The sequence below is a fragment of the Medicago truncatula genome, chromosome 2 (genome assembly GCF_003473485.1).
Source record: "Medicago truncatula cultivar Jemalong A17 chromosome 2, MtrunA17r5.0-ANR, whole genome shotgun sequence".
Lineage (NCBI taxonomy): Eukaryota > Viridiplantae > Streptophyta > Magnoliopsida > Fabales > Fabaceae > Medicago > Medicago truncatula.
The window spans coordinates 17,760,849-17,776,655 of NC_053043.1; the positions used below are offsets into that span (position 1 = coordinate 17,760,849).

General features: G+C 35.6%; 1 protein-coding gene across 3 annotated transcripts; it reads right to left on the reverse strand.

The window, feature by feature from the left end:
- Positions 1–4,512: 4,512 nt before the first annotated feature.
- Positions 4,513–10,836, reverse strand: LOC11439239 (uncharacterized zinc finger CCHC domain-containing protein At4g19190). Of its 3 annotated transcripts, none has more exons than XM_024776634.2 (8): positions 10,671–10,836; positions 10,037–10,316; positions 9,890–9,952; positions 9,642–9,796; positions 9,433–9,531; positions 7,950–8,151; positions 6,586–6,706; positions 4,513–6,484 (listed from the first exon to the last, which is right to left on the reverse strand). In XM_024776634.2, the coding sequence occupies exons 2-8, from the start codon at positions 10,259–10,261 to the stop codon at positions 4,920–4,922; spliced, it is 2,430 nt and encodes an 809-aa protein (XP_024632402.1). In that variant the 5' UTR covers positions 10,262–10,316; positions 10,671–10,836; the 3' UTR covers positions 4,513–4,919. The 3 variants fall into 3 exon arrangements, with proteins under 3 accessions (XP_024632402.1, XP_039686424.1, XP_024632404.1); XM_039830490.1 differs by having other exon boundaries at positions 10,037–10,391; XM_024776636.2 differs by lacking the exons at positions 9,642–9,796; positions 9,890–9,952; positions 10,037–10,316; positions 10,671–10,836 and having other exon boundaries at positions 7,950–8,140; positions 9,433–9,529.
- Positions 10,837–15,807: the final 4,971 nt, after the last annotated feature.

Here is a 15,807-nt window from a genome sequence, read left to right on the forward strand (position 1 = left end):
TCAGATCCGCCGACATTGTCAGATGACCTTCCTGTTACTTTACGTAAAGGTACACGTTCCACCCGTAATCCTCATCCCATTTATAATTTCCTAAGTCATCATCGTTTATCACCTACACACTGCACTTTTATATCTTCTCTTTCTTCTGTCACTATTCCTAAGTCTCCACGGGAAGCTCTTTCACATCCAGGTTGGCGACAGGCTATGATTGATGAGATGACAGCCTTGGAATCTAATCAGACATGAACTCTTGTGCCTCCTCCTTCTGGAAAATCTATTGTTGGGTGTCGTTGGGTTTATACTGTTAAAGTTGGTCCAGATGGGAAGATTGACTGATTGAAAGCTCGCTTGGTGGCTAAAGGATACACTCAGGTGTTTGGCCTAGATTATAGCGATACATTCTCTCCTGTGGCTAAAATGGCTTCTGTTCGCCTCTTTCTTTCTATGGCTGCCATGCGACATTGGCCATTATATCAGTTGGATATCAAAAATGCATTTCTTCATGGAGATTTAGAGGAAGAAGTATATCTGGAGCAACCTCCTGGTTTTGTTGCTCAGGGGGAGTGTCGTGGGTATGTTTGTCGTCTTCATAAGGCCTTGTATGGTCTCAAACAATCCCGTCGAGCATGGTTTGGGAGATTCAGTAATGTTGTTCAACAATATGGCATGAAGACGTGTATGTTGATGATATTGTTGTTACAGGTGATGATCATGATGGGATTGCAGGACTTAAACAACATCTAGTCCAACACTTTCAGGTTAAAGATCTAGGTCGGTTGCGTTATTTTCTCGGTATTGAGGTGGCTCAATCCAAGGCAGGAGTTTCTATTTCCCAGAGAAAGTATGCTCTAGATATCTTGGAGGTTGATTGCAAGCCGATTGATACTCCTATGGACCCAAATGTCAAGCTGTTACCTGATCAAGGGGAGACCTTTTCAGATCCAGGAAGGTACCGGAGGTTAGTTGGGAAGCTGAATTATTTGACCATGACAAGACCTGATATTTCATATGCAGTCAGTGTTGTTAGTCAATTCTTGAATTCCCCTTGTGATATTCATTGGGATGCTGTGGTTAGAATTCTAAGATATATCAAGAGAGCCCCTGGAAAAGGTCTTGTTTATGCAGACAGAGGTCATTCAGATATTGTTGCGTATACAGACGCAGATTGGGCTGGAAGTCCGTCTGACAGAAGGTCCACATCTGGATATTGTGTTCTCATTGGAGGCAATTTGATTTCATGGAAAAGTAAGAAGCAAAATGTCGTTGCTAGATCAAGTGCAGAGGCAGAATATAGAGCTATGGCACTTACTACATGTGAGCTCATATGGCTCAAGCATCTTCTCCAAGAGCTCCACTTCAGTAAAATAGGCACTAGGAGTATCATTTGCGACAATCAAGCAGCCCTACACATTGCCTCTAATCCAGTCTTTCATGAGCGAACTAAGCATATTGAGATCGATTGTCATTTTATTCGTGAGAAAATTATGTCTGGTGAAATTGCTACTTCTTTTGTTGGTTCTAATGATCAACTAGCCGATATCTTCACGAAGTCTCTTCGAGGACCAAGGATCACTTACATATGTGACAAGCTTGATGCATATGATTTGTATGCTCCAGCTTGAGGGGGAGTGTTGAGATATGCGTAATAATAGTATCATTGACTGATATATTATCTCCTTATTTATATTATCTTTATTTCCTTGTAAATATCTCTTATATAATTAGGACAGATTTACTCCCTATGATCATGAGATTTACTTTGTACATATTCTTATTATAAATACAAAAGACTGAGAGCTAATCTCTCAAGTTATTCAGCACCAGAAAACCTTGTTCTCAACTTTATGGTATCAGAGCTTGTCGAATTCAAGGGCCACCTAAACCTATTCACGCACCAAGCCCAAAGAGTGCTGGGCGTGAGGGGGGTGTATTGGGAAAAACCCAAGTCCCACATCGGATAGATAAGACTCTTGAGAAGAGTTTATAAAGAGAAGGCAATCCTCACCTTACAAGCCGGTTTTGTAAGGATGAGTTAGGCCCCAAATTTTAATAGTTTCCTCAACTTTTTATTATTTTTATGTTTTGTAGGTGTTTGAGTCGTTAAGCTTTCTGGATTTTGAAGGTTGCAAGGTGTTAACTGAGCTACGTAGCTTATGTGCACTAGTATTTAGTCACGATTCATAAGTCGATTGGTTTTCTCAATAAACTCATGCTATTGAGTACTCAAAGATGCAACCAGCTAAAATTTTGGTGCCTTACATCAATCTGGCATCTCTAGAGACTCTGGATATGAGGGGTTGCTCGTGTCTCAAGAGCTTCCCTGAAGTATTGGGAGTAATGGAAAATACAAGATATGTTTATTTAGACCAAACTTCCATAGACAAGTTGCCATTTTCAATTGGAAATCTTGTTAGCCTCCAAGACTGTTCTTGAGGGAGTGCAAGAGTCTAACTCAGCTAGTTCTCTTAATATCTATGCCAACAATGACATAGAAGTATGTAAGCCTTCGTTTGTCAGTAATGATTTCGGATTCGTGTTTAAAGGAATTTTTGAAGGGAGAGTAAATTGATACCAGCAAGGAATCATCATTATGTTTTTGGTTTCGAAAGAAATTCCCTCAGATAGCTCTATGTTGTGCTGGAGAACCTCCTATGCATAAAGACAATATGTTGTTGGATTTCAAGTTGAGTGTACTCATCAATGGCACTAAGCAATTCACTTCTTCATGTAACTACATATTTTCTGCAGGAAGGATATCAGACCAAATACTTATGTGTGATTTAGTGTGCAAAGTGGAAAAATCATTTTTAGAGCATGAATGGAATAAAGTAGAGATTTTGTATGAGTTGAAATACCCTGTGCCATGTGGCCCTGAAAGAATAAGGATCAACCATGACAGGACCAGAACAAGAAATCCATGTTGGTCTCTCATTTATGTCAGTGGAGATATCAAAGAGGATGTCAAATTTCTGTCTGAGTTTATTGAATGCAAGGAGGCTGAGAGAAGAAAGGGAACACTATTGGGTTTTCACTATATGCTCAAGCGTTATGGATTCCAATTGGACTGGGTTGTGATAGAAAAGATCAAACGTGGTCTAATTTTAATTTTCTTAAAATACTAAGTTACTTTGAAATAGTTGTTTTTATCCCCATCTTTGTCTGAAAACCGATCCCCCATTCTAGAGGAGCAAAAAAACCGTTTTCCAGGTTCACTCATTCAGAAGTGGAAAAAATAGTGTTTCTTATCCGTCCAGAACAGTACTTCCAGATGGAATCGGTTTTCAAACAAAGGTGAGGGGAAATAAAAACAGCTCACTTACTTTTATTATTATTCTTTGACATACAGCTTGATCGAAATATAAAAGTGTAATCTAATCAAACGAATGAGTCAAATGCAATTAACTTATTCTACAAAATCTTTCAAAAAATACCAGTTTAGACGGTATACATTTTTTAGCTTTATTATGTTACTACTGTGATTATACTATCATTCATTTTGAAATTTAAGTTACATCGGCTTTTATATTTGTATTTGAGATTCGATTTGATTGAATTATTCCTTTAGTTAAAATTATTCCTTTTAGTACATAATTTTCTTATTCAACTCAACCTTTCTTAATTTGATATATATGTACCAAACAAAAACAAAAAAAAACTAATTTTGATGGTATTATGTTGAATTTAGACATCAATAGGGATATTTTGAGTTTAAACATCTCAAGTTGACGTGTTTGTATTAGAACAAAGATTTAGCTGTCAATCGGAGATATCAAAATATTATGTCAAATGAGAACAAAGATTTAGCTGTCAATCGGAGATATCAAAATATTATGTCAAATGATACATGAACTAGGTAAAACTTACATTCATTAAATATATAATAATCATTATATATATAACAATCAAGGCAAATAATAAACTGGTCAATATTTTTCAATCAGTTAGTCAACTTTCCAGGATTGTGATTGTATTGTGTGCTAAGTTGTTTTGAGGCTGTTCTCTTCTGGTTGCTATGCTACAAGCTTGTAGCATACCAAAGTATACCAGCAACTATGATGGAAGGTTGTCCATCATTCACTCAATCCATTTGACAGACCATGCCAACCCTCCAACATGAAGGTCGGCTATAGGCAGATTGGTCAACATCCCGACTTCCAGCAACCCTCTGATATAGGCCTGCTACATGCAAACCAACCAATGGGTTGGCTACCAACAACTCTCTAACCAACTACCGGCAGGCCTATGGCCTCGCGCTTAGCAGATTTGGTGTCAAACAGACCAACAGAAAATGACCTGACTGCCAAGGGCGATGTCGTAGACAAAATCGGTCCTGGCAGTCAAGGGCTAGCCGAGAACCGTGCAAGTCCCGGCAGCCTGAGTCCTGATATTGTAATTAAATTATTTTAAAAATTGTAATTGATAGATTAATTGATTGTTTCAGTTAAACCATCATAATCCAATCGAAAAATTATGTAAATAATCTATTTCCCTAATACAAGAAATCAGCCTAACTGGAGTGAAATATTCAAAATTGAATTGATCCAGTGTTAGAAAAACAATAGCAATAATTACAGTTCAGACTCGAGTCAAGTTAGAGAAAGTAATTTAATAGTTACTTGTTGATTGAAGATAGTCGCTTTGACATCAACTTTCTCAAGCACAGATTGGAGGCTTTGAGCTTGTGAAAAAGCACTACTATCATATAACAGATATACAACAGATTCATGGTGCGGTAAATTTTTGCTTCCTATTTAATAAATCAAACAACTTCATAGGATCAGATTGATGAGCACGGTGACTAAAATAATGAAAATGTTCAATATGTTGACAACCTCTTGGAAGACTTCGATGAAAGTTTGTGAAAACTTGTGCCTTGCTCCACAATTCGTGTGATACACATTCAAGTTGAAATGAGTTATTCAATGCTTGTGAAAGCTTTTTCTCAGCTTATGTTTTTCACGATGAATGTAACTCTTTTCACTTCTATGATATGAAGGCTTTTCTCTGTTCTGTTGGCGCACATCAATCTCAGCATGTTCAGAACCATCAGGCGTACCGCAATGTTTTTCTTTGATCCTTCTACTTCGACCATCCTTTTCAACATCAGAATCAACGGAAGAATAAGAACGCTCAGCTCTGCTCTTCTGACTTCGATGTTTTTCTTTGATCCTTCTACTTCGACAATCCTTTTCAACGTCAGAATCATCGGAAGAATAAGAATGCTCAGCTCTTCTCTTCACACTTCCATCTTTTTCTTTTATCCTTCTACTTCGATTATCTTTTTCAACGTCAGAATCATCGGAAGAATAAGAATGTTCAGCTCTTCTCTTCACACTTCCATATTTTTCTTTTATCCTTCTGCTTCGATCATTCTTTTCATCAGAATCATCAGAAGAATAAGAATGTTCAGTTCTGCGCTTTTGATTTCCATGTTTTTCTTTTATCCTTCTACTTCGATTATTCTTTACAACATCATCGGAAGAATATAAATGTTCTGCTCTCCTCTTTTGACTTCCACGTTCTTCTTTGATCCTTCTACTTTGATCATTCTTTTCAACATCAGAATCATTAGAAGAACAAATCCTTCTACTTCGATCATTCTTTACAACATCAGAATCATCGGAAGAATATAAATGTTCTTCTCTCCTCTTTTGACTTCCACGTTCTTCTTTGATCCTTCTACTTTGATCATTCTTTTCAACATCAGAATCATTAGAAGAACAAGAATGCTCAGACCTGCTCTTCTGACTTCCACGGTACCGATCATGACTAAAACTTACATGATGCCTTTGAGAATCGCAGTGGATTATTGATGAATACTTATGGCTGCTTATTTTATCCTCGGGTTGACGTTGATGATTACAATCATCTGATTTATAAGAATGCTCATCTCTGCCCTTCTGTTTTAAATGATAATCGGCAGGACCAGAATCCTTCTCATCAGAATTATAATGTCTTTTTCTGCCATGTTTCCTCTTGTGCTTTTGAATATTCTTTCTACCTCGATCATCCCTGTCACTGTCAGGATCTTCAGATGAATACGAACGCCTATCCCTATTCTTATAATTTCCATTGTAACAATCAGGGCCAGACTCCTCAGATGAAAAGGAATGCCTTCGCTTGCCATGTTTACTCCTACCGTGCCTGGGATGATCATAATCTTTGAGTGAAAGTGAACGTTCTGGTTTAGTTTTTCTACTTGGATCGTTTCTGTCACTATCAAAATCATCTGAATGCTTGTTTCTGCTCTTTCCATGAACTTTTTCAGAGGCAAAAGAGCCTGATGAACTTGACTCTTTATAATCTCGCTTCTTTTTGCTTTCCTTAACTCTTTTTTTCTTAGATCTACTCTCTCCATCATCTAAAGATGCTTCCCTTTCTGAATGCAATAGCTTCTGCTTTTTGTGCTTCTTGTTTTTGGACTTTTTTGGTTTTTTAGATAAGTTGGTCAATAAATCAGGGATATCGCCCATATTGAGAAAACCTGTAAAATCGGGAGTAATTGTGGTTGAATTGGTTGGAAAAACATCTGAGGCATCATCAAGGCATATAAAATCACTTTAAAAATAAGAGCTGATAGCATACCTCCATATTCATCAAATATGTCCTCTTCCTCAGCAACTATCTGCTGGTTGGGGTCGTCTGGTTTAAACCCTCCACGAGGAGGACTGATTCCTGGCTTCTGCTTGAGCTCCCATTTTAGAGGCTGCATCATTCCCATACAAAACAACAAAATCAATATCAAATTATCAATATTGCCGACTTTTGGGGGAGAGGGGAATGAGTATTATAGATGTTCACATCTAGACTATATAATTTACATGTGACAAGAACATACAGATGCAATACCCAATGGCAAATTGAGCCACTACGAAAGACATTCCTGGAAGGCATGCTAAATTTTAGTTTAGGGTACATATAATCTGAAGGCAAGATAAAATCGTCTTGATAGAGGTTGAATTTTCAAACTCTCCTTAATCTAAGGGGGGGGGGGGGGGATTTTTCCTTTCCGAGGTCTTAACTAATTTTATTGTCCAAATTTAGCTTTAATCTATTTCCTTCTATTCTATTTATTGATATATCTATGATTCTAATCTATTACTAGTTACTACATAGTAAAACAAAGTCAGAGCTGGACAAGAGTCAACTCCAACGAAAAAATTTCCTGCTCAAAACAGGCTTTCTCCGGCGTTTTCTCTATTGCTCAATGCTAAACCATATATCCTGCTCAAATCTAAACCCTTGGACAACCTGTTTGCTACACTTCATGGGTCTTGAGCTTTCCACACTCTTGCTTGAAGCATGAGTCTCTAAACTGGCACAAAGATCCAGAATCGGAAAATCTCCCTCCCCAGTATTTTTGTTTTCAGCTTTACAATAGTAAAATAAGCTTACCCAAACACAAACTCATCAGAGAATGGGCATTACTTGTACCATGATGAAGCAAAACTATAAAGGATAAAAAAATGCAAGGAACTATGGATATGAAGCACTTTCTCTTGGACTGTACAATAATTGCTAGAAACTGGTGGAAAATAATTAATTGCGTACTTAAATTCTCTTACATTCAATTACTATGGAATTGTGATTCTCACCAAATGTAGTCAGTCTGTGAAACAGATGTAAGCTGCCCCATTATGATACAACGCGTATTTTCTTATCAGGAAGTTATAGCATATAACTAATCAGATTAGTCACTTCGAGATGTAATTGAGTAGAATCATAGTGTGTGAATTATTTAATGGAAGTGTGGTAAAACAATTACCAAGTGACAATTATACTCACAGAATTAAACAAGTAAATTTGTCCACAAACAATAAAAAAAAAAACATTTAAACATTCAATTAAACCAAACACGACGCAGGCATAAATAAATGTATCGATCCACAATGTCAAGGACTAAATTGTAAAATTTCTCAAACAATAATTCAATAGAAAGAGTAGCTGACCTCAGTAAGATCTGTGTGGGCAAGGATAGCATTCAAAGGGTCATCTCTTTTCAATCTATTTTCCTCGTTTGGCATTATAGCATCCTTCAAGGGACATTCACGATCACCACTTTGGTGACCATAGTTTCCACATCTTAAACATTTAACATTGCGAATTTCAACTCCAAAAGGTTTTGCCCTTGCAGCAACTCCTGTTTCATGCCTAAAAAATATTCAGTTACTAAAAGTACAATTAATTTAAAATAATTCATGGAATCTCACAACAGAAATTTTAACTTCAAGACCACATTGTCGTGTCAGAAATATAGAGAGTGGAGTTCCATCTTCCCAAAATCAATAATAAAAGGTAAAAAATCTGTGGTGATCAGGTGAAATTATATCCCTACATCAATCACCAAAAAAGAGATCTAGAATGCACCTCATACTACAGATTTCAGTCATTTTCAAAACCTATATTGGACTGCCTATCTCCCTTCTATGATGAACAGATATTTTTTCCCTCCCATGCTCTCAAGTGGTGAACATTGGTCCATTCTCTAGGTTACAAGTCGGTTATCCAACAAACACACAAAAACAAGTGTAATCAGATTTGAAATACAGAGGAGAAATGTTGTCAAGCAATGGGGAAATGCATTAGGGGGATCCTTTCATGGGACACAATAAATAATTGACGATTGTGAGGGTGATGGCACCAATACAGGGATCGTTGTTGAAAATGGAAGAGCAAGCGAGAGCCTTAAGAGGTGGGACCTTTTGAGTGTTTCGGAGGTGCGACCCTCAAGGGATTCTAACTTAATTCTTTGTAACAAAAATGCATGTTTCTATGATTACGTTGACATGGATGTTTTTAAAAGCACGATGAAAGAATAGCACCCCCTTGTGCATATAGTACCTCCAATAAATTTAAAAAAAACCAAGATATTATATTCATTATGGTACATACAAATTAAAAGGGACTTGTGCAAGTTTTCAAAATAGAAAAAGGAAGTATAATTCATATATGGTGAAATTAATTTATTCTTTCTTTTATCATTAACTTAACAGGGGGAAAATAAAGGCTTTTGAAATAAACAAGTCTACTCTACCCATCGAACATTAGACAGGACATAGAACCAAATCTATGTTTATCTAGTATCTTGGTTGGGACATTTGTCACCAACAATTCCAGTTTATTCTTCATCTTTAATTTGTTCTGAGCCACATTAAAAAACACACACACAGACACAATAGCCAACCAAGTGAGTCAGTGATACATTTTTAAGCTCGACCCTGTAATCTGGTCATATTCAACACACATATAGGGGGAAAAACACTCAACAATGGTGATCTCCAAGAGGCTTGTGCTATAAAAAAAATATACGTCCAAGATTCTAGTATGATCGGAAAAACTCCTTAGTATGCGTCATAAAGCACCCTAACTAAACAGAAATGCCACGATAAAAACTAATCCTTGCAGGTAAAAAAGAATTACTAATTGACATACCTTGGTGCATTTTTAAGAACTTCGAATTCTTCTTCAGTTGGTAGAGCACGGCCAAAAACATCTTTAGGCCTCGGTTTTTTCTTCTCTCCATGCGGCGGCCTAGGAATTAAGTGATTCACAAACACATTCAATGACACAAGAAATGAAAACAAATCACAAAAAATTAGATTATTGGGGAAAAAAAACAAGGCAAAGTGAGGAGGAATTACAATGAAGAAGGTCCATCGGGATTTGTTTGTGTAGGCTCATTATTCACCGTATCTTCTTTTTTCTTCTCGTCATTCAACTCTGCAGCCTTGGCACTTTCAGGATTGTAACCAGGAGGACGAACATACATAAAGCTAACAGCTTGCATAAGCTCCACCTATACATACACAAACCACGAACATGAAAAAATCGATTGTGAGCCATAAAGGGGAAACGAATAATAAGAAAAGGTTGGGGTGCAAAATGGAACCTTTTCCTTGTCCTTCTTCGAGATGAGAGATGTCGTGCGATAAAACTCTTGCTCCTGAGCATACTGCAAAATGCAACAAGAGGATTATCAAATTAGAATCAGAACTGAATTGGTTAAAAGGGGAAGGGTATCAGGAAAGCTACTTGCCTCACGAGCAACTTCTTCAGTTCGGCGTTCACGTTGAGCATGAGTTTGTTCAGCAATCCACTTACGGCGCTGATTAGGATAAGACAAAGGATGCCATGGTTTTTGGTTAAGGAAATTATGACTCCACGCAGTACCCGATTTCGTCTTATAATCAACTTCCCCTCCACCCTTATCATCATTGAATCTCTTGCTCAGCCTTACACCTCCTCCTTCCTCACCCTCCATCTTCTCCTTCTCCACACCACAATTTCAAACAAACACCCCTCTCAACCAAAACAACCTGCAATTGAAATCCATCAAAAACAACCCACAGATCTATTTTCAGCACAAAGGGTCAATTTTTACAAAAATCACACTGGAAAAGAAAAAACCAAACTAAAATTATATAAATTTTCAAATCAAATCATTCAACATTAACAACTCTAAATAAATTATAGTTCATAAACAAACAAAAAAATCACTAAAACTCTAAATAAATTATAGTTCATAAACAAACAAAAAAATCACTAAAACACCGTTTATGTTGAGAAAATAATGAGTGGGTACTTTTATCAAACAAGTGGTGTGCGATTAAAAAAGATTATGAAAATTGAGCATAATCGAATTGAAGGATTGAAATGGGAAAAGAAATAACCTCGAGTTGAATCGTGTATGAAAATTTTCGAAGTTGAACCCTTCTTTTTCTTCTTCTTCTACAATCGCCCAAAGAAGGATTCGGAACTGTGTGTGTTAGCTACGATGATTGATAGATAGGTTTGTCGCTAGTTGTTCATTTTTATTTTTATTTTTTGTTGTTTGGTTTTTTATTTATTAAGGTAATCGTTTAGTTAGGATTTCACCTCTAAATTGAAGATCATTCGATTTTTCTAGGCTTAGATTTTAAAACATTTTTTTACAATTAAAAGGCATAAGCTAAATTAAAAGACATAAGCTAAGATCATTTGTTGGTTGACGATACATAATATATACAATGTTGGGGTTAAAAAAAATATATTTTTAAAAATTAATTGATAATTGAGATGTTAAATCATTGAGTCAATGGATTGATAGTTGAATCATGCAATTGTTGGTTAAAATGCATCAATGAACTAGATAAAATATGTTGATTCAGTTACAAAATTGTATAGGTATAAATCAGATTGAATCTATGATCTAATAGCTAAAAATATTTGAAAAAATATATCATGACGCCGTTGTAAAATATTACACTAATTAACATAATTGCTAGAGTTCATTTTTCAAATTTTACAATACATTATTATACATTTAAATAAGTTTTTTATGTCCTCGTGAGCTTAGCTCAGTTGGTATGAACAATGCATAAAATATGTAAGATCATGGATTCGAACCTCGGCCACCACAAAAAAAAAAATAAGTTTTTTATGATGTTATAATGTAAATATATGGTAACATATCAATATATTATCAAGTTAAATTATTTTTTTTAAGAAGTTAAATTAACCCACTTAAATTGGAGTTCAGGTATGCTCCATTTAGGTAATATTCTATTTAGTCCATTTTAGTTTTAGATGAAAGACATGTGGCAAAATTCAATTTAAGGGTTGAGATTTATTTAATAAAAATAAAATACAAAACACTGTCCACAGTTAATCACACGGTAAAGGTAAACAAAGCAGCCTTCTATCTTCTGCTATTACTTATCTTTCTCTCCATCCCCTCTCATCACGGTAAACCTCCACCCACAACCGCCCATCGTCGTCATTTGTTCTGATCTAATCTAATTCAGATTTGTGTTTGGTTGTTTTTGATTTTGTAGATTTCGATGGAATAGTTTTCGACGGCAACTGTGAGATGATGATGGGAGGAAGAGAGGGCGATGATGGGGAGAGGGGAAATGGCGGCGGTTGGGTGGAGGTTGTAGGTGAGAAGGGAGAGGAAAAGTGGGGATTGTGGGAGCGTGAGAAGGAGAAGAATAAACTAAATCTTTTTATTAAATAAAATACTTGCTTGTGGACCGTGCTTTGTATTTTGTTTTTATTAAATAAATCTCAACCTTTAAATTTAATTTTGCTACATGTCTTTCATTCAAAACCTAAATGGATTAAATGGAGCATTACCTAAATGGAGCATACCTGAACCCCCAAAATTGGCACTAGGGATAATCGAACATGAGACCTTGAGGAGGAGCACACTCCCAAGTCACAAACCAATACCACTAACCAACCCAAATGAGTTTATCAAGTTAAATTATTATAAGGGATTTTTTATATAAATTGTACTTAAAATGTAAACTAATATCTATATAAACTTTTGTTTAATCTTTTGTTATAGGAGCTTTTTTTAATCAAAGCAAGATTAGTGCATATCATTAATAATCAAGGGATACAAAGTATGAGGTACATTATGAAAAATATGGGGACTATGATGGGATAAGATGGCTCTAGCAATACTGTTAGTACCTTATTTGCTTGACTCCTGACAAACGTCACTACCATGGCGGACCAGACAAAAAAGTTTCGGGTGGCCGCCATTAAAACAAACTAAAATATATAAAGTTGTAATAAACCAAAAAACGATCATTCAAAATTTAAAATACAAATATTAAAGTCGATTATTAAATACTTAAAGTGGCACTTTACACTTTTCGTATAACTTGAAATCATCAACAATTGACTCGGAACTAATACATGCACTAATTTAATTTCTCTTTTAATATAAACTGACATGCTACTAGTAACCCAAAGTACATATAACGTCAATGTCAAAAGCTTTATATTTACCTTGAGGAGACAAAGCACAACTTAAAGTCATCGCTTGCTCTCTAAATATGCTATTTAACTCTTATTATTAATTTTATTGTGTTTTTTTAAGGGAATTTTATTGTGTTTGTGTGTATGAATTTTTTAGATCGCATTATTAGTTATTAATTATTGAAAACAAAAAAGAAAACAAGTTGTAAAAGGAGTAAAGAAACATGTAACAAAAGAAGCTCATCATTTAACACAAAACCAAAAGGCAAAACGACAAAAAAAAAAAAAAAAAAAAGGAACATCAGCGCATGTGCCTTTCACGTGATTTATTTTATGGATTTAATCGCATCATCGTTTTAAGAAAACGGATTGTACATCTGACCCGCAAACAACAACTCTCCAAAAGCATGAACAGAAGTGATGACGTACAATGTCACACTTTTCACGATTTTCTGAGGCGATCCTAACATCCATCATATTCCGATTCTGATTCCGACCATACCCCAGCACGTAAAGGGATTCCAGGGTTAAAAAAACATTATTTTTTTAAAGATGGGTGGCGATGGCTCCCCCTTGCCATCCCCTGGCTCCGCCACTGGTCACTACATAGTCGAGATTATTGCATAAAAGACTCTTACATTCATATACCAAAACGTTGAATTCATTAAGTGCATGTTTATTTTTGCAGTACCCAAGGCACTAAACGCACATCTTGAATGAAGATAATGTCTTTAATTTCTATTTTTCACGGTGGAATGGCTTGGAAACTAAACATGTGCTAAAAGGAACATAGTGAGCTTTAAGAGCATCCACCATAGTCATGCCAAACATGCATAAATTAATTTTTCTCAACAAATATCACAATATCTCAACAACATATAACAAAATCCTCCAAAGTAGCCATGTCACATAATCATACTACATCAACAAAATAAATCTCCAAATCTCAACAACTGAGTGAATAAGTCTTATAAAGTCATAAAATGTAAATAACAGACAAACACCCTAATCAGTGCCCGACACACTGAGACTCTGAAAGCAAAAGACGAGGTAGCTCAAAAGCTAGCCTCTAACATACTCACCAAGCAAAGCAACTACTACTCCAGCACGCCGTCTACCCATCAATACGAATAAGGTAGGCGGTCAACCAAATGACACTGGAGGTTAATTCACATTTCACAATTACAGTATACTCAGTGAAAGTAAAACAAGATAATTAAATTCAAAAGATTACATAATGCATCATTGAATTATTCCCAACAACTCAACATCATTCGCATACATCCAGCATACGAGCAATAATAGTCATACAAGTATATATTCGACATATTCACCAAATTTCACCAAGCACGTAATTCACCAAGTTCACTAATGCACATAAATCACCAAGGTTCATCAAACACATAATCAAATATGACACATTTAACTAATTATCAAATGTATGAAATGCGCCTAGACACGACTCTATATGCATGTGGTACCGGTCGTCGTCATTTAAATACAACGTATTCTGGTCATCTTCGTTGGATATAAATAACCTAGTCGTCTTCATTGAATATAAATATTTTACTTATTAATGCATGAACATATGACTCAACAACGCATACGTTCAACAACATATAGTCATCATTTTCGTCTTCATTTCTCATACAAGCATTCATCATCAATAACTTCTTCATTTTACATGTAATAACTCATCAACATAAATCATCATCATCATAATCATTATTAACAACAATCAACTCAATAATCAACAAAGTTTCAAAATCACATTTTGCATAAAAGACGGATAACTATCCATATCATGACATTCAACATATTAAACACTCAATCATCATTGATTCATTCTTATTCTATCATATCATCATGAATACAAAGTCGATTACAAGTAGGGTTGGGAATAGGTCAGGCCGGCATACAGGGGCCTACGGCCTGACCTGTTTTGGCCTGGTCTGGCCTGGCCTGATTAGTACATAAGCCTAGGCTTAGGCTTTTTAGAAAGCTTGTTTAGTTGAATAGGTCAGGCTTACATAAAAGCTTGTTAAGCCTAATAGGTCGGCCTATTAATACTTATTTATTAAAAAAAATGTTTTTTTTTTTTATATTAAAATAATTGCTACATTAAAAATATAAACATTTTTTTTATCTATTAGTCCCTTAATGGGCTTTGTTGTTATAGGCTTTAATCTAGTTAAAATTTACTTGTAGTGATATAGGCTTTTAAGTAGGTTTTAAGGCTTGTATAGCCTATTTAGTAGGCCAAATAAACTATTTGATGGCCTTAATGTAAAGTAGGCATGTATGTAGGTTTTCAGGCCAGACCAAGAAAAACGGCCTATGATAGGCCATAGGCCTGACTCAGCCTTGTAAAAAATTATGTAAGTCAGGCTTAGGCCTATCAAAGCCTGGCCTATTCTCATCCCTAATTACAAGTCATCTGGTCATGAAACCACATTAACCAAATTCGTCTATTTTCACCACTTTTTACATTTTCTAAGTAATTTGACAAAACAAGTTAAACATGTTCAAACACCTCAACCAAGCACATACACTACTCACATATTATCACAGTAGCATATGCATATATCACGTAAACATGTTCCAAAATTCACCTAAGTTCGTCTCACTTTATTATTTTCCAAAAGAATTCTAATTTTCAATGCAAAACCATGTTAAAGCTCATGAATACAATTCAAAACATTTTTATAAATCATAGTTATAGTAAACAACCTTAACCCTACCATTTTCCCCTAAGAAAACAAGTTTCGGAAAATTATGCGTTCTTGAGCATTTTTCATAAAGTTTAATTCAATTCACAAAATCAAGTTCAATTCAATTCATTTGATGTTTTCAAAGGTTTAGAAAGCATAACAACAATTAAATCCATCAAAAGAATCAGTTTGAAAAAGTCCGGATCGACCGCAAGTACCCGAAACGACCTAAAACAAGGGTGCTGAACTGGGAAACTCGCAACCATCTCGCCACAGGCTCGCCTGGCGAGTTGCGCTAGAACATGGGTAAAATGTTTAATCATTTGATTCAAAGTATAAACCAAAGTTA